The following is a 25529-nucleotide window of genomic DNA, read 5'->3' as shown; positions in this document are numbered from 1 at the left end:
GTAGGGGCCAATGTCATTCAAACCAGCATACTGCTTTATTAGAGGTCCAGAGTTCAGAACCCAGCACTTACCCATACAGCTCATAAATACCTATAATTCCAGCTCCCAGAGGTCTTATTGTTCACTCCCTCTCAAATTTCTTAGGTCACACACACACACACACACACACACACACACACACACACACAATACGTATTTTAAAAATTGTGGCTATAGTGCATTAATTATTTGTTTGTATATTCATTTACCATTTATCCCAATGAAGAAGCAGCCATTAAGTACAAGCTAAATACTACTATTAATACTAAATAACTAAATATCACTTTCCAAGAAGCATAATTTCCAGGACTAATTAGTTGAGGGATAAACTTATGCCAAGTCTGCTATAGACAAAGATTCAAAATGAATCTGTGTTATTGTAGGAAGTGGGTGATGATGATGGGTCATGCTCTAGGTTTGTGCTTTAGAAAATGTAAAATATATAAAATTCCCTAAAAATCCAATATCCTCTAAATTGTTAGTATAGAAAACTGCATTTGTAAAGTCCAAAATTTAGTAATGTACTCACAAGACTTAATTAATCATCATTCTAGTTTAAAATATTTTCAAGTGTTGATTTAATTACATTATTTTCCCACTGAGTAAGATAGCTCTCATATATATCTACATGCTTGGAGTAGGTACCTCTGAGTATTGATAGTAAGCTAAGCCCTGTTGCACCTGCATCGATTTTACAGATCACTTTTGAATCATGTTTATCATTTTTAGTTCATTATTAAAAATACCCTAAACACTTGTTAAAATGTCAGGTCTCATTTAAGACATGGGAAGCCACTTTCCCAGAGCTACCAAGTCAAGGAATGCTTTTGAATGTTGAAAACAGTGCTATTACAACACTCAGTTCTATTGAAGTCCCTTCCCCTGTTCTACATTAGGAAATTACTTCAAAGCAAGTAGTACACTTAGTAAAGAAACACTTTTCTTTACTGTGTTTCCATGAAGAAAACACTTAGTAAAGTCTGATAATCTCCTCTTTACTGCTCTTAGAATTATTTTGTAGATGTGATGCAAATAATAATCTAATGAGCAGTTTGGATTTGTAGCAAAAGTTGAATTGGCATCACTGGACACAGAGCAAAGGGTGCAAATCACTGGTGCAGTGCTCCTTTTCTTCACTGGAAGCCAGGTTCTAGGACAACTCTCCATAGCTTTCCTGGCCTTGTCGCAGCCACTGCATTCTGGGTCCTTTTGGCATTTGTCATCTTTTGTCCTTTATTTACTTAGCTGCATTAAGACTTCTCTGCATCCTAGAGTGTTACTTCTGTTTCCCTATCTGCAGCAGTCTTTAGGCTGAACACAGTCACATCATTCTTAATTTATGAGTTATAATAATCAAAGAACTATGTGTCTTATAGGCTAATCTGAAGTCATAGAAATGATTTGAAATAGTATCCAAGGTTTCTCTCACCTTATTTTGGGAAATTAGAAGATTACAGAGATATATTTAATTGTGCCAAGAATATCTCAAAATTAACATTTTAATATTGAGACACAGTTTTACTACCTCTGCAGAAATTGGAGTTCCCGAAACATTGATGCGTAGATTTTTATTTATTTTGTAATCAAACATGCTTGTTTTGTGTCTAGACTAACAAGAACAAATTAAGCCACATTTTCTATTTCACATGAGCAGTTCTAAAAGATAACTGCACCCATAAACATGAGTGAAAGGCACAGACATGTCTTCAAGTGTCTCTTTACGTGTATCAGACAAAAATTTAATTAAGGCGGTGCTTCACAAGTTAAAATCTCCCAAATCTCTAAAATACAGACAATTAACCAGTCCATGGGGCCTTAAAAAGAAAAATACACATATTTAAGAACTTGTCTACCCGTTATTCACTGGGCCCATTGAGAGGAATGGTGATGCTGAGTCACAACTGTCAAGCACAAAGACTCTCTGTGAACTGGTCAGCTCACTGAAATTTTCTACTTTGGCCTAAAATATTTGTAAGTAGGATGCCATAGGTCCTGGGGCTAATGACTAATATTCCAAGTGTATAATTTCATTAACTTTAAAAACTTACAGTTTGCCGGGTGTTGGTGGTGCATGCCTTTAATCCCAGCACTCGGGAGGCAGATCCAGGTCGATCTTTGTGAGTTCGAGGCCAGCCTGGGCTACAGAGCGAGTTCCAGGAAAGGCGCAAAGCTACACAGAGGAACCCTGTCTCGAGAAAACAAACAAAACAAAACATTACAGTTCTTTCTTAACACTTTAGAAGAAGATAAGCATCATTGTAGGGTTCCCATTACTGCTCCCCTCAAACTCTGTTTAACAAGGCCTAAAACACGCAAAAAAATATGAATATGCGTGTGAAACCTTACACTTGGACTAGAACTAAGCTAGTATTTTGAGAGCTCACAAAGTCCCAATTTTAGTAAAGTCTGAAGTAGCTATTTATTCAAAGTGAAAAATTGTAGATAAAGCACCAAGTTTATGCACTTCATCCTTTATGTAGTGAATGAAATAATAGAGAAGGTTTAAAAGGCAACGTGGATCTAAAATATTCAATATTAACTACTGAAGTACATTTAATATATGAGCTGAAGATGAAATAGAGAAACTGTCAAAATGTAACCATTAAAGATCAAGAACAGATATTATTCAATATTATGGTGTCTGATCTATCAATTCCATTTGTCAATCAATGTCTTGTTCTGTTTAAAAAAACAAAATAAATAATTATGATTTTTAACTGTTTTTTTTTTTTTAAAGAACAAAAAGACTTAGGGATTGAGCAAACAGATGAAAATGTGCCTCTTAGGTAAAAAATAGGCCACTAACAAAGAATTCCACTTATGTATTTTAGAAGATTCCAATGTGTTCTAAAAGTTCCCAAATAACAAATTAATTTAGGTTCAATAATTTTAGTTATCAACACATGTTACAGTATTTAAGTTCAGAATCACTTCAAAAGAAAAAAATTAGTTCATAGCATTACAATTTAATTTAATTTCTTAGCAAAGAGGACCTCAATACTCAACCTTCGTATGCAAGACCAAAATATTTGAAAAGTTGAAAAACTGAATTAGAAATTTAAATTTACCTAAGTATTTGTGATTCCTTTAAGTATAAATTTCAAGGAGAGAGAGAGAGAGAGAAAGAGAGAGAGAGAGAGAGAGAGAGATGCCTAGGCTCAGACCTTAGATTCTTCTGACATGATTGCACTCTGTGAGCCAGACCATGTGGGTCTGCTGCAAGGTGCGGGGCTAATCTTCCCAATGTGTGCCAGTATTGTCTTCCAGGTGAACAGAACGGCTCTACCAAGACTTCATTACTGTTCACAGTGGGTGCTTTGTAATTCTATGTAATTTTAATTAAAGGGGAATTCTGAAACAGCCTCCCTCTGTGCTACCTCCAAGCATACAATTAGCTGAGTACAGTGTCTGCTGCGAACAGCTCGGCTAATGATTTCAGTTTAATAATTTATTATTGCTTCTTCATTGCCAACCTTACAAGAAAAATAAGCTAAAATTGTATGTAGCAAGCAGGCAGTTTAAGTATGTAGTTTAATGATTTAGAAGGGATGCCTTCCCCTGTTTCAATCTAACACCTCCACGAACCCCTGAATCTTGGTAAAAGAGGGAATACAGGGGCTGGAAAGTTGACTTAGTGGTTAAGAGCACTGGCTGTTCTAGAGCACTCAGATTCAAGGCATAGTACTCACGTGTCGACTCACACCTGTCTGTAACTCCAGCTCCAGAGGATACTGGACACTTAGGCACTAGGCACGCATGTGGTGTGCAATGTATACATGCAGGTAAAACACCCACACATAAAATAAATAAAACAGAGAATACCTTTTACCTGTCAAAGAATTTCAGGAAAACGTGGTGACTCTGCCTAGCAGATGATTACACTGTAAAAGTGTTCCTACTCAAAACCGGGATATTCTTGTGAAGTACATCCAGTGGAGAGGGAGGGGAGGATGTCTGCATACATATAGGCAGTGGGATACATTAAATTGATTTTTCTTAAAGGGATACCTGAGAACAAGTGCTTGTGTATAAAAATGTCACAATGAAGTCTATTAAATTTATGCTAAACTAATATTCAATTATAAAAAAATGAAGAAACTATTAAAAAACAATTCTTGAAAGCATTGGTTATCTTAAAAAAAAAAAAAAAACTACAGGATGTGCCCTGAGCCATTTCCTCAACTTGAAAGTCTAAATAAACAAGAGAAACTGCAAATTATGATCTGAAAATGAGTTTTCATTCATTCAAAGAAATCACTCTATCACAGTAGGAAAAAGTTAAGACATGAGGCATTGAAATAGGTCATTCCTTTCTAAAGGGAGGGCAAACTGGTCCCTAATTACTTACCAATTCTCCCTGGGATTTCTAACTTACACCTCCACTGAATGCTGGGTTCATGACTGGAAGTTTCTAAGGTAGTTTAGTTTGATTAAAATATTTAAAGTAAAAAATTAAAATATATTCATGAATGACACTTTCAAACCAGTATTAAAAAATATACAAGGTTGCTTATGAACAAAAAGGACCACAACTTGCTATAAAGTAGTAATGTGCCGGATGTTGGTGGCGCACACCTTTAATCCTAGCACTCGGGAGGCAGACGCGGTCAGATCTTTGTGAGTTCTAGGCCAGCCTGGTCTACAGAGGAGATCGAGGAAAGGCATAAAGCTACACAGATAAATCCTGTCTTGAAAAACAAAAACAAAACAAAACAAAAAAGTAGTAATGTTTTATTTATAGTCATCTTTTGATATTTAATGTTTGTAACTGAAAAAACACACAGGTTAGCCTTTTCAACAGAAATTACTACATTTTTAATATTGATAAAATCACTTTTTATGTGGTATTTCTGCATTCTTGTTGAAAACTACATAGTTGTTGTCAGTGTATCTTAGCAAAATAAAACGTCGGCAATCGAGACTGGGAGAAAATCACATTGATGACACACTACTTTTTGCCATTCTTTACTTGACCTCAGCATAATCATCTTACATCCGCATGGTTAAAAACATGACATTGAGGTGAACTAAGAAGAGGACATGAGCTACAGAAAATAGTGCAATATCATTTTGTCATCTTTTTTCTCCCAATGACTATGTTTGGTTTGGATGAATGAACTCCATGGCTTTTCCAAAAACATTATTTAAATGACATTCCCATAAATGTACCAACAATAGGTTCTAGATGCACATAATTTTACTGTCTAAACAATCATTTGACAGTACTTAAGCAGTAAAATCAAACTCTGAAATAAACAATACAATGCATAATTATATTTGCAAATGAGAGCACAAATGACTTAATGTAATCATGTTGTATTTGATACAAAGCTCCACAGTAAATAGGGGGAGGGGCAGATTCCTTGACTCTCATAGAAATGAACCATTGTGCTTAATTTATAGTTCAGGAATACTATGTCTATCTCTTGAAAACAAAGATTTAAACAGAAAATAATGGGTGCCTGTTGCTTTTTTCTACAATAGCTCTCAATAGGAATTGCTTAAGAAACACTTTAAGAAAAATAGCAATTTAAAGACATTAAAAATCATGCCTTCCTTGTCCTTAACATGCAAATGCACTGTTTCATTATGTCTGTTGTTGGGGGTAAGAATAATTGCCAACCATTTGTTTTACAGATATTCGGGACAGTGGGGGTCCCAAGCCAGTGATGGTGTACATCCATGGTGGCTCTTACATGGAAGGCACTGGAAATCTATATGATGGGAGTGTCTTGGCAAGCTATGGCAATGTGATCGTCATCACAGTCAACTATAGGCTTGGGGTACTTGGTAAGATATTTCCTATTTCTTTCACCATTCATCATAAAGTATGTGATAGTTTCTGTTACCTTTCTTCTATGCTTCCTGATACGGTGTTTGAGTGTAAATTTTGAAAGGTTCTATGCGTTCATTGAAAGTTCACACATTAAGTGAAGGCAACTTGGGAAAAATTCAAATGTGCAGTGGAGAGGTAATGGAGGCTTTGATTGCTGTGATGTTCTGCATGGTGTGGCTATACAAAATCATGGAAGCTGACAATGCAAAGGCCAGGAAAACAAGTCCCTGAACAAAGATGTACTTCTTCGGTTTTTCTCTTACGTGGTGTGAGAAAACAAAATGTTGGACATCCTCTGTCCTTTTAAATGCTGGTTTACATTTCCTTCTGAAATCGCATATGGACTAACTTAGAGAAGTTACTGTTTGCCTTTGTCTTGTAGGCATTTCCTTTCATTCATTTATTTTTTGTGGTTCCATAATAATTAAGAATATTTTCTCTCAGTATATTTTTACTGAATGACTTAATAAAGCACACAGCCATTTCTTAAACTGACAGTTCAATTCAGTCCTACACAGTGTTTTCAGATGGAAGGCAGAGCCTAAGCTGATGTACTGAGTTTTGAATAAAAATATAAAGAAACTTTACTCTTAGTAAAATATATTTTTATTTAATAGTCAAGTTTTAAAAGATAACTTACTGTTCTACCAGTGTAAGTAGGTCACCATATTGACAATGACGAAGAAAAATAGTATTTAATCAAAATTATCTGCAGTATTTTAATGTAACTTGACTAAAAATACAATGTATCCTCAAAAGATTTTATTCTTTAGTCTTAATTGTTCTAAAAATTTACCACAACTTAAAGACTCAAAATCGTTTTGTTTAGAAAAAGGGATATTCTATACCTTATTTGTATCTTCTAAATTTAGGAAAAATGCTGAGTTGTATACTATTTCATACCATTTTTACAGATATTTTTGCCATGCTGAGAATGAGGGCTTTTACCTTCTCAGTCTTCATCAGATATTTTGACAATGTGATGGAGTCAAGTGGATGATACTGTGAGCATACTTAGACAGTAGAAGTAGAATATATTTCTGCAGCCCACTGCTCAGGTACATTTTGATGGCCAAAGTGTATAGACATGCATTGTTAGAATCATTTTGTTGGGTTAGGAATGCTTCTGACCACTGAAAATTCTGCTTATTTGAAGACAAAGCAAGAGGTGTTCATAATTATCCCTAAATATCTTAATCTTATTTTGTTCTTTCAAACCTTTTTAATATGAAGGCTTTTCATGCCTTAATGTTTTTATTTTGTAATATTTATATTTTATACTATTTCTATAATTTAGTCAATTTAATAGCTGTCATTCTCATATTTTTCAAAATCTTTAATTGAAAATCCTATGCAGTGACATGTTTGCAGACTGAAAAAATCTAAAAAAAATGCCAGCTGTGGAGTTAGTGCTTTATAGCTACAACATATGGAGTCTTACCTGACAATTAGTGTGTCACAGTACAATTTCCTAGGATGAGCTTTGTGAGTAAGTTAATGGAAACTTTACCTGTTTCTTCCTGTTTCCTTTTTAATATTATTTTCCTTGGTTATGATGTCTTCAGTAAGGACTTCACAATGCTCAGATTTAAATCCTACATGAATGCTCATGTCTTGTCTTAATACACTACAATGTGGTTGAGTTACAGCACAACAATTGAGCAGCTAAAAAAAAGGAAGACTCTATTGGTGAAATTATTAAGGCCACTCCACGTAGTTAAAAGGGAGGTATATTTTGTGGGGTAACTTACAAATGAAGGGGTAGGTTGCAGGGTCTGGCAAAGGTATAGCGCAGTCCGGCGGTGTTCTCTGGAGAACTCTGCTTGGTCTTCCTCCAGCGTCCAGGGTCCCCGAACCAGGAGAGAGCCCTCCTCCTGATTCTTGGTCTTCTGCTTCCTCCTCCGCCCTGCCTTGTGGGCGTGACCATTACCGAAGCCTCAATGGGGGTTGGAACTTCCAGGCCAATGCTGGGATGGCTACCCACTACAAGACTCACTCATCACATGGTCTATCTAAGTGCTTGCAGCATGCAGCACAGGAATGGAGGATGAAATTTTCCCAGTTTGGTCTGCTCTGTCTGGATTCCGAGGGTCAGTCCTTAGTTGGCTCCTTTATTCCTTAAACAAGGGTTATGTTCAGCCTAAGGCTGCTTTTTCTTAAACTTTTAGCATGAAAAATAACCAAAATTTGTTAGTGAAGTAGTATAAAACAATGGTTCTCAACCTGTGGGTCATAGCCCCTTTGCACAAACCTTTCTTAGGGGTTGCCTAAGACCACTGGAATACATTATAGTTCATAACAGTAGCAAAATTTCAGTCATGGAGTAGTAACAGAAATAATTTTATGGTTGGGTCACCACAACATGAGGAGCTGTTTTAAAAGGTGGCAGCATTAGTAAGGTTGAGAACCACTGCTCTAACACATATTTTAAAGTGTTAATTCTTGAATTTTTTTCAAAATAAAACTGTTGGTAATGTATTAAAATGAAATAATCCAAGAAAAAGAGACTACCAGAACACTTGTTATGGCATCCTTCACACAAGTGTCCCACCAAACCAGATCAACACTCATCATGCTAAATAATGAATGAGAATGAGAGCTCCAGATATTTGATATGTTTGTTGTGAATGTTTGTCTAACAACAAATATTCTTAGGTATGAGTTCCAAAAGAATGGTGTTCAAGTTTGCTGTGGGATGAATGCTGAAAATTAGGTATAAAATAAGATTTGATATCATATCAGAGAAAGTCCTGCACTGTCTTTCGATTCTGGTGTTTTGTTGTGAAGATGAATTTGGGAAGCCAGTGTATAATTGGTCAATTATAGTTCTGTTGATATGTGGCAATTGGCAGGCACACTAGTGTTTGGAACAGGTGAAATAACTGTCGCTTTGAATTTGCCATACTTGTTTTGCTTTTGGTTTTTAGTGATGAGTAGTGAAGTAAGAATGTTTCAGTTATAAAATTCATATGACTATCTAGTGACCAAGGTTCTAGATTTAAAGCATTTTGTGCATTGCAAATTAGAAATAGCATGGAGAAAAACTAAATCTGTCAGTGTATTCCAAAAGTTTGTGGTTGACATAACTTCCCCAACTAAGACGCTTCTGTGGTATTCTTTGGGAGAGTGGCACATGCTCTCACTCAAGAGTGCACAAAAGCTTTCCCTCTGAACAGACAGTGTACCGAGAACAATAACTTCCAGTAATGTTGACGGAACAGAGAAAAGAGAAGAGGCAAGACTCTGGTTCTCCATTCATGGTCTGAGTCAACTGACCATTCCTGGTGACTGTATATCTGACATAAATATCCAGACTTGAACATGATTCTGCTCATGGTTATGTATTCATCTAGTTCTGATGTAAGTTGGCTCTGTTTCTGCCTCCTTCAGAAATTACTGTTTAAATTACTATTCTGTTTATCTTGGAATACAGTACATAGTAATTATTACTTGGTTACATTTTAGTGTTTTCATTTATGGATACTAAAATTTATTAACTTGGTTACCTGAGAAATGTTTTGGTTATGTTTTCTAATAGGAGAAAATAATCTATGTGAAATATTTTGGTTGTACCCTAGGTAAATGTGTATTTCATTGAAAAAAGGATAATTATAATGAAATAAATTATTAACTTTGTAAGATGAACTGCATTCATATTTTTTGAAAATAGAAACTGTTGAAATAGTAATGTGTCTTTAAATCTCATAAAATTAAAAATATAATAAAGAATTTAATATTACAATGAGTTTCAACTATTCTAAATTTAGAATAAATTTATGTAACTTTCAGTGTAAAATAAATAATTCAATACCATTGTATTTAACTTAGGTAAATGTAAAATTTGCTAACTGATGGAAATTTAATGAGTTACTTTTGTCTAGTAAGGACCTGTTAAAGGTTGTTGTGCAATTCTTTATTTTAGCCAATGATATTTAAATTTTTTTATATTTATTTTTGTTATTTCTTTGAGATTTTCACACAATGTGCTTTTGATCATATTCTGCCTCTAACACTTTCTCAAATCAGCTCCCATATAACTTGTGTCATTTATTTGTTATTTCTGTCTTTTCTTTTTTGAACGCCTCAAAATCAATTCATATTGTCTAAGTATTCATGGCTGTGTGGTCTTCTCCAGTGAGTGGTTGACTTAACAGATGATACACTCTTAGGGAGAGCTGTCTCTTCCTCTCCTGAGATTGAAGAGTCTCTAGTAGTTGTGTATCTATCTTGTCATAGGATGGTAAGCTCAACTCCTCTCTCCATGCTATGATTTGGTATGCTTAGGAATTGTACATGATTTATGCTCTCATGACTGTTGTGAGCTTATATGTGTAGCCATACTCCTGGGTCCAGAAGATAATCTTCCCTTGGAGTCATTCACCAGCACAGGATCTTACATTTTTATGCTTCCCTCTTTTGTAATGATCCCTGAGATATGGGAGAGGATATGTTTTATATAATTGTTTCCTTTAGGTCAGAGTTTCTGCAGTCTTACTTACTAAACTTTGGGCAGTTGTGAGTCACCATCAACTACAAAAAGGGACATCTCAGATTAATGTTGAGAGATATGGTGGTCTATGGGTTTAATGATAATTTATTATGAGTTGGTTACTATGTCTGTTAAGCATCATAATAGCAGGAGCTTCTTTTCCTATGGCCTATAAACTGCCTAGCCATCGATCGGTTCTAGAACAAAAAATGGCACACTAGGTATGAGCTTTGTCTTCTGTAGCAGATCTTCAATTCAGTGACAAAGTAGTTGTTACTTTCTTGATATTCGTGCCACTATTGCACCAGTGAGCACATCTTCCCAGGCTAGTCATTCTTGTAGTCTGCAGAACTAATAGCTAGCTAGGATTGAGTGAAGGTTATTTTTCTTCTCCAGTAGCTTACATAGAGCTTCCAACACCATGGAAGCTAGCCAGTAGGGATGACGCTTCCAGGATTCAATAGTCACAAAATTTGTCTGGAAATCAACAAATTTTGAGAAAAGAGTTGATTAAATGTTTTACATTTTAGCATATATATATTACATAATCCATCAGAGTGGATAATATTGAAGTAAATTATATAAAGAATTACAATTTGTTTATAATGCTACTAAAGGCTAAGAGTTCAAAAGAATTTTTCTTAACTTATTGCAAACTAATTATAATAAACCCTATATTTTTATTCTGTTCAGCTTGGTTAATGAGATTTGATGATTCTTATCACTAGATTGTTGATGTTATAGTAAGGCTTAAAATACCACAAGAGAGAATGTATAGACACCTATCGCTTTAGTGTGATCAATTGTTACTGATACCACTCAATTAACAATATGCACTTTTATGAATAATGAAAAGCAGGTACAACATTGTCATTTTAAAAGAGTTTGATTAATGAAAAGGTGAACTAATAGTTAGAGAATAGTAATTTATATACTTTATTGTTATAACATCTAAATTAATTTATATTTCAGAAGCATGATATATCTAAAAATAAAAACCGGAACTTTAAAAGAATAGAAACAAAATGTATCTGATGGGCTGTATTTGAATTCTAGGAAATGCAGATCAAGGGGAATCACAAACTCTGTGGAATACTTACACATTCACATATTTGTATGCAAGAATAATGAATGAATAGCGGTTGTGAATTTGAACAAGAGCAATGAGGACATGTGGGAGGGTTGGGAAGAAGGAAAAGAAGGAGGGGAATCTGTAATTATGTTGTAGTCTCAAAAAGAAAAGAATGAAAGAAAAACAAACCATTTTCCAGCTTTACTCTTAGATTCTTGTTCTCTGTTTTTTTTTTAGTGGGGGGAAATCTTTGCCTTTTATTTTTCATTCCTATCTGCCTCACTTAAAAACAAATCTCTAAAACAAAACAAAACACCTGCATGTGTAAACAATATATAATCATGTGCCAAATTATATACGTTGATGATTTCCTACTGTGTGTCTAATATGTTCTTGGGTCACACAAAGGAAATTACTTTGTTCTTCAGCTCATATTTTCTTTATGGATACCTAGTTTTTTAACAAAACCTTGAGTTTTATTGAAAAGAAGACAAAATACCAGTCTTTCTTTACTGTTTACTTTTCCATATTACTCTTACCTTGAAAAACTAATTTGTGACAAATGGAAACATAATAAGTTGGTTGTAATTTATATTTGAAAAATACATACTTTAAAAAATTATATGCCTTATTAATAAAATAGCATTTTAAAGGATAAGGCATTATAAGTCTTAATCACCACTGCCATACAAAGGTAAGATGCATAATAATCAAATTTATACATAGTAATTATTTCTTACATTATACTAAAGAGAAATTTATTACACAAGCTACATTATTTTTATTTGCAACATGGAGTGATACTAGAATTGAGTGAAGATTGTGTTACTAGAAAATGTAAACCAAAAGCATAGCAACAAATGCCCAGATTTCTACAGTGTCATTCAGCAAAGTGCAAAACAAATCCAGTGAGCCAAGATTTTTGTTGATTTTACTTAGAAAAGCAAAAACCTAAAAGCAATTTAGAAAAAAATAGGGATTTATGATTTCTTCTGTAATGTACCATTTGTTTCAACTGGGTTTTAATAATTTTGAGTGCTAATATGAAAACCCTAGAGGAGAGAGATTGTTTATTTGTTGAAAATTTAAAAAAAAACACCTAGATAACTGAAACTTTGCATAATAAACTACGTGTTTGTTACTTTTATTCTGCATACTACCTCCAATGTGTTTGATGTAGCTTACAAAAAAAGTCAACTACACCCAAATAGTAAACTTTAGAAATGAGATACTGGTGATTGTCAGTTAATGTAGAGATTAGGAGAATTTTTATAGAACATATTCCAGGTATGTCTGTTGATTTGTTCAGCTACACAGTGTTCTGCATAGAGATTCTGCTGAGGGTTTTATAAGCATTGCATTGCTGCTGTAAGGAGCGTGAGGAATGAGAGTAAACAGATGGACATCAGCAAATGATGTTCCATAGATAGCAACTTAGTCCTAATTAACTTCTGAGTTACACATGGGGTCTAGAGAGGTGACATGCAGAGGAACACACTCTAGACCAGCTACTCTGAAAAGGATCCCCATAGACGACCCCTAGACATGCACACTAGCTTGCCAATACCAGGTGTGTCTTCTACAACAGCAAAAATTTTCATTAAATTCAAGAAAATTCTTTGAGCTTCTGCCTCCCATTATCTTTGTGTTGGTGTGTATTAAATTTCTCCAACTCAAAGTGGCTGATATGTATGGAATTTTCAGGTTTCTCCATTTCATGTTGACAACTAGCTTATGCTAGTAACTGTAGCAACAGTAATATCAATCATATTTATGTTCACTAGAGACTAGCTGAGCCCCTGTGCCTTCTGGGAGATTAGCAATCTTTCTTTTATACATACCTAACAGACATTTTAATCAAATTTGTCAATGTTCTGATGATGCGATTAATCAAAACAACATTATGGTAAAACATGTAAATAACAATTTTGAAGGCTTTAGGACTCAGTATTATCAATTTTATTCTAGAGCCTAGTAAATAAAAGATATACTGAAGACTTCTTAATCTTATGTTGTTATTTTACTCGCCAATACGGCCACATTTAGTCTCTAACCAGTCTTAAAATAATGTATTATGCTTTTTAATTCTCAAAGAATGTTCAAATACTGGTAGTAAGTGGAACATGTGCCTTTTAAGTATTTTATTTATTAAGATCAATGATTTTGAAAATAATAAGAAAGAATGTAGATTCCCTCACTCCTAAGCAAGTCTTTTCTGGGGCCAGAATCTAGTCTGCATTTCCAGAGAGTGATTCATATGGCAAGATATTAGCCTCATTTGCAAGGCAGGAGTCATTCTTTTAATTATTTCATTCATTTGTTTACTCACAAACTCCTCACATATCTCTAAAGTGCCCTTAATAAGCTCTTTTTGCTTGGTCACAAGAGTGGGAAAATCACTCAATCCATCTTCTTTCAGGTTCATAGTAAGAAAGGAGAGACATTAAATGTTAATGTGAACACATTTTTTATTCTTTTTTAAAAAGTATATTTATTTATTTATTAAAATTTTTTTTCATTTTACATACCAACCCCAGTTCCCCCTCCCTCCCCTTCTCCCACCTCCTCACCTCCCTCCCACTCTACCCCCATCCACTCCTCAGAGTGGGTAAGGCCTCCCATGGTAGTCAACAAAGTCTGGCATACCAAGTTGAAGGAGATCCTAGCCCCTCCCCATTGTATCAAGGCTGAGCAAGGTATCCCACCACAGGGACTGGGCTCCAAAAAGCCAGTTCTTGCACCTGTGATAAGTCCTGGTCCTGCTGCCAGGGACCCCACTAACAGATCAAACCACACAACTGTCACTCACATTCAGTGGGTCTAGTTTGGTCCCATGCAGGTTCCTGGGCTGTCAGTCCAGAGTCAGTGAGCTCCAACTAGTACTGGTCAGCTGTCTCTGGTGAACACATATTTTGATAAGTGGTATTTCTGAAAAAGTAACTGGAGTACTATGAAAAAAAAATCACCTCTGCAACTGTTTGTGCAGGTGAAATATAGATGAAGAGATTCTGGAACGTCATTTTGCCTTTCACGGTAAGAGTTGGTTGAGGTTTTCTTATGTCTTTAAAAAGGTGAGACTTAGAGTCAGAGAATATCCTGCCATAGTTTTTAACACATTGGAAGCAGAATGACTTATTTAAAGAAGAAGGTAGAAAGGCAGAAGTACAAGCAAGTAGATGCCCCACAAATAACAGCAGGAAGCTCAGCTGACTGAGCAGCATTAGTTTCTGAAATATGAAATGCAGAAGAAAGTGAATGATTAACCATGAGCTGGATGTTGAAGCTGCAACATGGGACAGAAACTTTCAGACTTCATAAAGACAAAGGCCAATTCTCTTCCTTACCTGTCCTATACATCTCAGAAAAACAATTCAGTTTAAGAAACTATACTACTGCTTTTTTTTTTTTTTATGAAGATTTTAGTCTCTATCTAAGAGCTCTTTTTGTGCTCCAAACACACAAGAACTTGGATACTGAGTACATCAGTTCTGTTGGCTTTTGAGGTCTATTTTTCCCTCTGTAGCCTGGGCCTACTCCAGCCTGAGGGCCTGATACCCTGCTCTCCCTTTCATTGGCTTGTGTTAGAAATAGACTGCATCTTGTCTACAGGCACATGCGGTTCTTTTCTCTTCCCCTTTCCTCAACTGCTCCCTGTACTATCTACACTAAACACTTGGGCACAGCTCCCTTTTCACTGTCTTTCTATGCTGAACTGCCCCAGGTCATCTTTTAGAGGCATTTGTGTTGGTGTCTTTCTATGCTGAATTGCCCCAGGTCATCTTTTAGAGACAGTTGTGTTGGTGTCTTTCTATGCTGAATTGCCCCGGGTCATCTTTTAGAGGCAGTTGTGTTGGTGTCTTTCTATGCTGAATTGCCCCGGGTCATCTTTTAGAGGCAGTTGTGTTGGTGTCTTTCTATGCTGAATTGCCCCGGGTCATCTTTTAGAAGCAGTTGTGTTGGTGTCTTTCTATGCTGAATTGCCCCGGGTCATCTTTTAGAGGCAGTTGTGTTGGTGTCTTTCTATGCTGAATTGCCCTGGGTCATCTTTTAGAGGCAGTTGTGTTGGTGTCTTTCTATGCTGAATTGCCCTGGGTCATCTTTTAGAGACAGTTGTGTTGGTGTCTTTCTTTGAGCCTCACTGCCACCACTGTTTCCTCACCTTGGGTTTTCCAGATGACCCCAGTCTTCCAATTCCAAATGTCACACATTGCATCCAGGCAGAGTACCTTAAAATAGAACAGGGTTTTGTTTTTCTTTAGTGCTTCTTTCAGGTCTGATCTCTCAATGGTTAACATAATTTCTGGGGTCTATTCCATAGGTTTTTGTTATTGTTGTTTTGTTGTGTTTTTTGTTTGTTTTTTCCTGCAATTTTCAAGCCTGTTAAAGAACATTGCTATTCTTATTAGTAGAGATTATCTTCTATGTAGGTCATCTTTCTGTTACTATGACAAAACACCAGGATAAATCAACTTAAAAAGTAGAAATGTTTGTGTTGACACATCATCTTGCAGCTTTCAGTCCTTGCTTTCTTGGTGCCATTACTTCACAAGTGGTGAGACAACATCACAGACCAACAAAGAAGTTTGCTTTGTAGAACCTAGGTATCAAAGGCTTGAGCTAATGGCCAAGCAGTTTAAATAATATAAGCGTCTGTGTGATTATTTTATATGTGGGTTATGGAACTGCAGGGGCTTGGTGGCACCTGGAGAGAAGTTCTCTAGCTACAATGGCACCCAACATGGGGTACCCGATACTGGTGAAATTATTAAGGCCACTCCACATAGTTAAAAGGGAGGTTTATTTTGTGGGGTAACTTACAAATGAAGGGATAGGTAGGTTGTAGGGTCTGGCAAAGGTATGGTGCTGTCCGGTGGTGTTCTCTGGAGAACTCTGCTTGGTCTACCTCCAGCGTCCAGGGTCTGGGCACCAAGAAGTCCGTCTCATTTGGATCCTGGGTCTTCAGCATCCTCTCTCAGCCCCGCCTTATAGGCGTGACCATTACCATGCCTCAATGGGGGTTGGAACTCCCCAAGGCTGGAATGGCTACCCACTACAAATAAGCTTTAAGAAAGACATATTATTTCATTTTTTTTTTTTACAAATTATTACTTTTACTGCTGTATTGTATTAGTGAGGAGAGAGGGGTGTGAGTGTGTGAAAGTCTCTGACTGTGCATTCCATGTGTGTCTGGTCTTGTCAGAGGACAAGATGTGGAGTTGAGTGACTTCTCTCCTTCCACATGTGGTACCTACATCCTGAAGGTCTGTTTCCTAGTGACACCACAGGTAGGTGATGAACTTGTTAGCATATGGACATTGGGGTCCAAAGCCATCACTGCTGGTATCCTGCTGTCTGTCAGGGCAGTTTGTGCTTGTTCCATGCTCCCAACATATAGTCCTGTTTTGGATACTTCAGATCAAGTTGGCTCTTGTGTTCCCTCTGCTCCCATAGCCCAGGCAGTCTGTTCTTCATGCTGGTATATTTATGTGCATTAACAGTTCCAGAGGTAGATCCTACTACCCAAATTAAAATATAATTCCCACATCTTACCAGATTTGCTAAACTATCAAAAACTGGAAGAGTGTTCTGCATGCGTAACAAAATGTCTTCAATAACCCTATAATTGAATTCACTGTGCTTTTTCTATGATGGATGCACAGGGAATACAGCACAGGACTGTGGTAAGACAGTTAGCAGGAAAGAGAAGCAGTAACATGTAAAAGGCACATTTTCTATTCCTCACCAATGAGATGGAGCTTTTTAAAGATAATCACGGTGTGCTCCATTAGCAGAGGTAAGAAAGCTCCCTGGATATCTAGATCCAAATGTTTCCTATCCTAGAACTATTACGCATGAAAGATATAACCGATGAAAACTCATGAGTGATTTCTGCATTGCAATGAACTTAGTGTATGTGTCCTTCGGATACTTGCTCTGTGTTTGAGGTGATGGAAAACATCAATATTAAGGAACCTGAAAACGGTGGTAAATATTGATCTTTGATGTCAGTTGGGTATAATATCACAGGAAAATAATTCATGCATTTACAGATGTAATATGCTGCAGATTTTAATGTTTTTTTTCAGATTCAGCTTAAGATCGTTTTCTAAAGATAATTGTGAAAGGAACACAAGATATCATTTAATTGATTTTGCCTTTTGATATCCAATAAGTTTTAAATGAAGTTATAAGTGTGTAGCACCTGTCACAAAAACGAGGTGAGATGAGAGACTCTGAACTTTGCTATGAGTATGTGAGGCTAGAGATTATACAGATAAATGTCTCCTGAATGCCCTCCTACCCTTACACCTCTAGGATCAGTTTATGGTATGAGGACCATAGATTTACTCTAAGAAAAAATTTGAGACACAGATGAAGCAATGCTCCTGAAGTGATTTCTACATTTTTATAGCACAGAGGATTTCCCCAAGATGAAAAACATGTCCAAGAGACATTCATTTTTGGTCATAGCTTCTTGATTACTGTGTTTGATCTTGAGAAAATGGCATCTTGTATAGAAAATTCATTTTTCTTGGTAAATATTCAACACACTCAAATGGACTTAAACTATTAGAAAGAATTCTTTGTGGTAACATTGTCATAATTAGCAGCAATCATTTCTGACAGTAAAAAAGATGTAGTGATTCTTATATTATTTTAATTATGCTATAATTCTTTAGGTTTTTGACTTTATATGAAAATAAACTTTAAGAAAGATGTATTATTTCTATTTAGTATTTCAAAAAACCCTGTTTTATTAGAGAGTTTTCCCAGGAAACATGACATCATATTATCTCCTCATCACAAGGAATCTGCTTTTTAGCATAGATATTTGAATTTGTTGCTGCTATTGTTTTGAAACTAATCTGTGATATTGACTAAAATTATTTGGTTGTGTATGGGTCAGAATGGGTGTATTTTAAAAATGAAGGTGTTTAGAAGGGTCATGGGCTAGCTGTAATTTTGTACTATTAGGCATTAAATTTAAAAACAAAACAAAACCAAAAACCCTACTTATTCACTTAGTAACATTTCCCTCTATTTCATGCATTTTTTTATTTAGGGAATTAATTGTTTAAGTGAATCCTTCATTAGATAATGTCATGATCTCTTTTTCATAGAAATTCCTAGCCATAGTTTTGTGCGAGTCTGTGCAACGAGAGGGTGACTAGTTTTGAATAATGAATGACAAGGAAAAAGAAGGCTCTGAGAAACATTTCCAGAGTTGTTGTATTACAGTTAAAATTCTACCAGTAGTTCTTTACTTTTCTTAAATTTTATACATTTATTTATTTAGTATGTGTGTCTGTTCATGTGTTCATGTCTGCATGTATGCCTGTATGGCATGTCGCAGTCAGAGAACAACTTTCAGGAATTGGTTCTTTTCTTCCACCACCTGATCCCAGGCACCAGACTCACATCCTTTGGTTTGGAAGCAAGTGCCTTTACCCAGTGAGCCATCTTACAGATTCAGACTGATCCCTTAAAATCAGAAGAGGATGTGAACCTCCTAACCAGTCATCAGAACAATCAAATACATTCTAAGCAATGTTTCCAAAGAATTTCTCCTGTAACTCAATGTTTTGTAACAATTATGAAAAATTGAGATCTACTGTGAAAATGTTTTGTCATACTTTGAGGTCTTTGAAACAGAAAAAGTTCAAACTTTCAAGTAGCTTCCCAGGATCCATTCTCCCATGAGCGACAGTCATCAAACGGAGCTTTTCCATTTCTCTACCTATGGCCATAGGCTGATTCCACATGGGGCTACAAGATTGTGATGGCCCAGAATCCCAACAAGGGTGGTTAACAAATTGATTATCTAATACTAAATGATCAGCTTTAAAATTCATATATGTAACAGTATACAGACTGAGCAGGTCACACACTTATAGATGTAACAATTAACAGAAAAAAAAAAGCCATGAATTTGAAGAAGAGTGAGGAGGGGTATACAGGGAGGGTTGGAAAGAGGAAATAGAAGAGAGTACTTATATTTTAATATCAAAAAATAAAAGAAATAATTGACTCCTTAGATTGGATTGGGATGGTTTCTCTGTGTGCTTTACAGAGGTAAATGTTCCTAGTAGTGTTTATTTTCTTGGGGATGACGACAGACTGTCACTTTGCTGACCCTCTTTTATGGACATATAGGAATGTGCAGGACATGGCAGTCCCCTTCAGCCCAGTTTGTCTGTAGGAAGAACAGTTTACTTAACTTTGGAAACATGGCATCTTACGAGCAAGAAATCTACATTTTTCTCCTTGTGATTCTCCTACAAGGTCTACTTGCTATAGTATACTTTTGATTTATTTGTTCTAGTTCAAAGCATTAGAATGTCTTCTGTTTTTCAAAATTATAATTAAAATTGATGATGCTGTTCAATGCCCATGTAAGTTATTTTCTTTTAGCTCCACTGATACACATGAGACATTAGTAGAAATTCTTAATTGCCTTAAGATCAACATATTTCAATTAAGACTATCTTAAGTTTTATTTTAAACTTCATATATGTGCACATTTTATAGTTTACAAATAGATATTCTAGTCTACAGTCTTCTATAAGTTCTTTAAATTCTCCTGTTGGAAGTACTGTGGCCAGAATCAACTGCAGTTCACACATGCAATCTTAAACTGCCCAGTAACCACATTGAAAAGACATAAAAGGAAGCAGCTAAAACTTACTTCATTCATCCTAATACATCTAAATATTTCTAAGTTGCATCAGTGTCAAGTTGTTAATATTTTAATTCTACTAAAGCTTAAAGTGTTTTAATTCAGTTGCCAAGTTTACGACAGATAAAATAATTCATAATAACTCATAATTCTATTTAACAATAAATGCATATTCAACAGAAAACATTAGGTTTTGGTGGTTGATTTGGAAATTTTAAATGAATTAAAATTAAGTACATCCATAATGTGAGTCAAATGCTAAGTGCCTAATAGTCTCCTAAAGCCAGTGACTACCAACATGGACAGCATGTCTTTCTATACTTATAGTGAACCTTATAAATATATAATTGTTATGAGGAGTAGTCAAAGCACGAACTCCCAACTCAAAGGTCTGTTAATTTTTCATTGGTATATTCATTGTACTATAATATCATATATAGTTAAATGCATAGAAGATCTATGCGTTATATCCAATGCCTGGGTATCAGAGGCAGGGAACATAAGTACTTCAAGGAGAGCTCATCTTAGACAAGCAAACTTCATTTCATAACAACAAGTAGGTAGAAATTTAAAGACCAGGACCTGTCCTTAGTGCATGAGCTGGCTGTTTGGAACCTTGGGCTTACACAGGGACACTTTGCTCAGCCTGGAAGGAGGAGGGCACTAGACCTGCCTGTACTGAATCCACCAGGTTTAAATGAATCCCCAGGGGAGTCTAGGCCCTGGAGGAGATGGGAATGGAGGGGAGGGGCTGGAGGAAAGGTGGGGGCGGGAGGGGGGAGGACAGAGAAACCCATGGCTGACATGTAAAATTAAAACACAAATGTAATAAATTTTAAAAAAGAAAAAAAACACACAAAAAAGAAATTTAAAGACATTAACATTTGTTATTTTATTACCATTTTCAAAGCAAAACAAAAACTTAAATATAAAGGTGAGAAAATCCTTGCTGTTTCTTCAACATTCATAGTTCATTTTTCCATCGGGGGTTTGTAGGACTCGGGTCAGATTTAACGCCTGGTTTTAATGTCTGTTGCCATTAAAAAGATGATTCACAAAACACAAAGGTGCAATAATACATTTAAGGAGCAGCGTGCATTGTTAATCACTGGATATTTAAAGCTGCATAATAGTCTTGATAATTCTGAGGGCTGAATGCTTGTCAAACAGTATTAAATTGTCATGGTTTCTACTTTGTAACATTGTTGGCTACAAGCTTATTCTCAAGAGCAAAAAAAGAAAAAAAACCACCTTAGCTTTGCCATTTTTATGTGACTCTGGTCATCATGAAATCTTCATTCTGTGCTTTATCTGCAAGAATCATTTGAAACTGCCTGTCCCTTGTGAGTGCTGGTTTTAATAAATTAAGCAACATAGACAGTACACCCACTTAACAGGTTCACGTGCTCTGTAATGGGCCTCACCTCAAAGAAAGTGGGCCAGAACTTGAGTGGGTAAAGTCCCCTCTGCCCTCAGAGACCTCCTGTACTGGAAATAAGGGGTGTGTGTGTGTTTGGTGTGAATGGGCAAATTATGTTCTTGATTTGCATATGCAGACAAGGCTTCATTATTGCAGATCTATTTTTAAAAATAATTTCATTTTTAATAAAATGTAATTATAGATATTGCTATTTTCTTCCCACTCTTGGCACTACCCTGTCAGTATTACTGATATGAGATAGGTTAGTCCTTATTGGGTGGATTTCAATTAATTGACCCACATAGCTGTGGCGTGAGGAAGTTCCTCTCAATAACTATGGGTAGCAATTGCAGTCCGTGTGTTTCATTTTTCCACCTATCAGCTTGGATTATGTGATCCCTTTAGTTGTGCAACTGTAAGAACAATGTGGCCGTTTGATAGGCATTGAGTGGCCCAGATGACTCCTTAGACAGCTTGAAAGTATGCACGAGAGGGGAGCACAGTAGAACTGAACTGGGCCTGTTTCGTGTCACAGTACAGATGGAATAGACAGGATCAATTGTAAAAGTTATGAATATCCTGGTTTTCTTAATGCAGTCCCTATGGGCCATATTAATTTAAAACTGACAAGTTGATGTGACTTAAGGCTGAATAAAAATGTTGCTAATATTTAGATGGTATTCCAGTTTCCACTATGCCTTCACATGTTGGGAATGTGGCATACAGTGTGAAGCTGGGAAAAGTAGTATTATTGTTAAGAGTTGGGGTCTAGTGGGGTATCCTCTGGGACTGTTGGGAATGGTACTTTAGTTGTTATTGAATTCTGAATTAGTTCTCTGGAGAATGTGATAAGGCCCATAGCCTGAACAGCGAATTGCCCTCTGGTTTCCTGTATAGCTGATGGTCACTTCCTCAGGCCAATATCCCTAGAATATGGTTTCCATCACAACAAAGCTAGTGTCATAGATTTTGGTCTTTCAGAACTATGTGAGTTAAGGAAGTATCCCTTTTTTTGTAAAGTTAGATGACCTCAGGTAGGTTGTTATAGAAAAGAGACTAATATGTATATAGTGCATGTTTACAACAAAAAACATATTGATTTTGTTACTTCATTAGTATGTGTATGGTGTCTGTCTGTCTCTTTGTCTCTCTCTTCCCACTTTTTCCCTCTCTCTGTGTGTGTGTGAGAGAGAGAGAGAGAGACAGAGACAGAGACAGAGACAGAGAAAGAGAAAGAGAGAGACACACAGAGAGACACACAGAGAGAGACACAGAGAGAGAACTACTACCGTAAATGATCAACCTGCTCACTGAAGCTGAGAAGTCTTCCTTCTACCATGTGAGAGCTAGACAGTCAGGAACACTGATGGTAAGGTTCAGTCTGAGTCTCAAGGCTAAGATTCAAGAATGCTGATGTTGAGGACCCAAAAGAGGGGCCAACTAGTTTTTATTAGCTTGTTTTGCCTGTTTATTCTATGCAAGTCTTTAAATTATCTGATTCCAATCTCGGAAATCAGATACTTGCAAGGGACACTTAACAGATTTGGCAGTTGTATTTATATTATGTGTTTGTATATTTGTACAACAATAGCAATAAAAGAAAAAGAAGAGGCCATGGATTTGAGATGGAACTAGGAAAGGACGGGGAGAAAAAAAGGGAAGAGGTTGTTTTATGTAATTATACTATAATTTAAAAAAATAACTATATTTACATATCTGAGGAGATATTGGAAGATGATGGTCAGGATTGAGGGCAGGTCTTTTTTCCTCAATGCAAATCTTCTCTGGGTACAAGGTCACAGAAATATTTTATTGTCCATCTGGGCATCAATTAACCCAGTTATGCTGGCAGGTGAAATACACTAAAACTAATTAATATTTTGTTTTCTTAAAGAAAAGAAAATTAAAGGATAAATTTAATCTTGAGTTTTGAAACATAATGGGTTTGAATTCTATGCTTTATATAATATGTACACATGATAAATAATTGTAAATAATAGGAATCAAGCACATTATAACTGTTACATTATGTGGATATTTATTTGTTTGTTTATACATTCATTTTGCAGGCTTCTTTTTATTTTGTAAGTTCTGTAAAACATCTCTTGGTATAAATAAACTTACAGGTACTTTCAAAAACATAAGATAGGGCTGGAAAGATGGCTCAGCAGTTAAGAGCACTGACTGCTCTTCCAGAAGTCCAGAGTTTACTTCCCAGCAACCACATGATGGCTCATAACCATCTTTGATGAGATCTTGCGCCTTATTCTGGCCCGCAGGCATACATGCAGACAGAATGCTGTATACATAAATAAATCTTTTTAAAAAAACATAGGATACTTTAAAAATACTACAATTAAAAAGTATGTCAAGATTGGGGGTGACTGAAGGATAATATTGAAACCTGTCCATGTTATTTATTGTTCTTTAGTAGTTATCCAAAAAAGTTTATGGAATATCTTACTAGGGTAGGTCCTGTTTAGTATAGTCTTTTTCCAAAAGTCTTACATCTTAAAGGCATGGTCCACATAAGTAGTACTTCTAAAAGGGGGTTGGAATACAATGGCGATCACTTTATCATGGTTCACTCATAATTAAATTGGCTATTAGACAGTGGAGACTGAAAGGAGAGGGTAGAACGCTTGGGCATGTCTGACCCTGGTCATGTGCTCTATTTCTTCACGTTACTTGTCGTGACCACTGTAGGCTGAACTGCTGTGTTTTACCATATGCTTTCCATGTCGATCTTGTCTTATACCCCCTGACCATAATTGCAGTGAGCAGTGAAGCTTTTTGATGCAATGGAGGCCTCAAACCATAAACAACCTAAACATATCTTCCCTTAAGCATCTATACAAGTTTCTATATTACGTTTCCTATAACCTAGTATATAGCTTGTGACTGCAAAGGAAGCTGCTTGCTGTGGCTTAAATGGGATGCTACCCACAAGCTCATGAGGTTGAATGTGTGGTTCACAGCTGGCAGTGCTCTTTAGGAGATTGTGGAGGGCTTGGAAGTGGAGGCTAACTGGAGACAGTGAGATTGTGGATCTCCTGATGGTGGGAATGGAGATTACACCATGACCCTACTTTTGGCAACGGTTTTGGTCTCCTTATCTGCTGAGATTTCAGGAAGCTGCTTCACTGTCCTGCCTCACTGCAGCTACTTGCCCCTGTAACTACCACACCATGATGAGTTGGAATTATTTGCCCCCATACCCATCCCACCAATGATGGGCTGACAGTCTTTCCACAGCCCTTTGTGTTATTTCTTCTCAGGTATCTGTTCACACAGATGAGAATATTCACTAGTACAAAATGTGGATACTGACACTGGAATTTAGTGTTGTGATTAAATTTCCCAGGTCACTCACAAATTGTTTGATTTGATTTGTGGAAGGAGTGTGGATAAGTTTAGAGCTGGGTACTAGAAGTGCTCTAATATGCCCTAAGCAGAATTTGACAGACAGAAGTCTGGCAGGCTGGAGTGCAGATTGGAATGTCGGCAGTAAGTACAATGCCCCTGAGGTTTCAGACAGCCTTAATGTTCATCCATATCATCTGGATTTTACCTTGAATATACAGTCAAGTCTATAATAATTTTAAAATTAACCTCTAATATTTTTTTTCTTTCTCACAGTAAATAGTTAATTGATCCACAATGCTTTCCTGAATGGCTATTGCTATTGTTCTATCTATTTATTGAATTTCAGCCAGTGATAGATTACTGGGAATATGACATGTGATTAAAACATGCTTTAAGTTCAACAGTTTACCAATATTTTTCCATGTATTTAAATTATGATTATCAGGACTTAACTTCTATGTGTTAGAAGAATACTTACATGGTAATCTATTCATGCAGCCCAAGCTGTATTTGTGGAGATTTATAATTCTCTAATTCCATAGATCAGTTAATAGGATTTCCCTTCAGCTCTTGGAGTGTCATAAGTTAATGACATTCACATTTTGATATAGTCTTAGCCAAGGGAGGTCA

General features: G+C 36.1%; 1 protein-coding gene across 10 annotated transcripts in view; it reads left to right on the top strand.

Annotated features, from left to right (window-relative positions):
• Nlgn1 (neuroligin 1) overlaps positions 1 to 25529 on the top strand; it is an 898617-nt gene that overhangs the window by 413753 nt on the left and 459335 nt on the right. For all 10 annotated transcript variants that reach the window (XM_036191501.1, XM_036191499.1, XM_036191502.1 and 7 more), the window contains one exon: positions 5677 to 5829. In XM_036191501.1, the coding sequence (XP_036047394.1) occupies positions 5677 to 5829 (153 nt within the window). The remainder of the gene's footprint in view (positions 1 to 5676; positions 5830 to 25529) is intronic.

This window comes from Onychomys torridus, chromosome 6, assembly GCF_903995425.1.
Source record: "Onychomys torridus chromosome 6, mOncTor1.1, whole genome shotgun sequence".
NCBI classification, from domain to species: domain Eukaryota; kingdom Metazoa; phylum Chordata; class Mammalia; order Rodentia; family Cricetidae; genus Onychomys; species Onychomys torridus.
The sequence above is the reverse complement of the archived record's forward strand: the minus strand, read 5'-3'. Positions and strand labels throughout refer to the sequence as shown.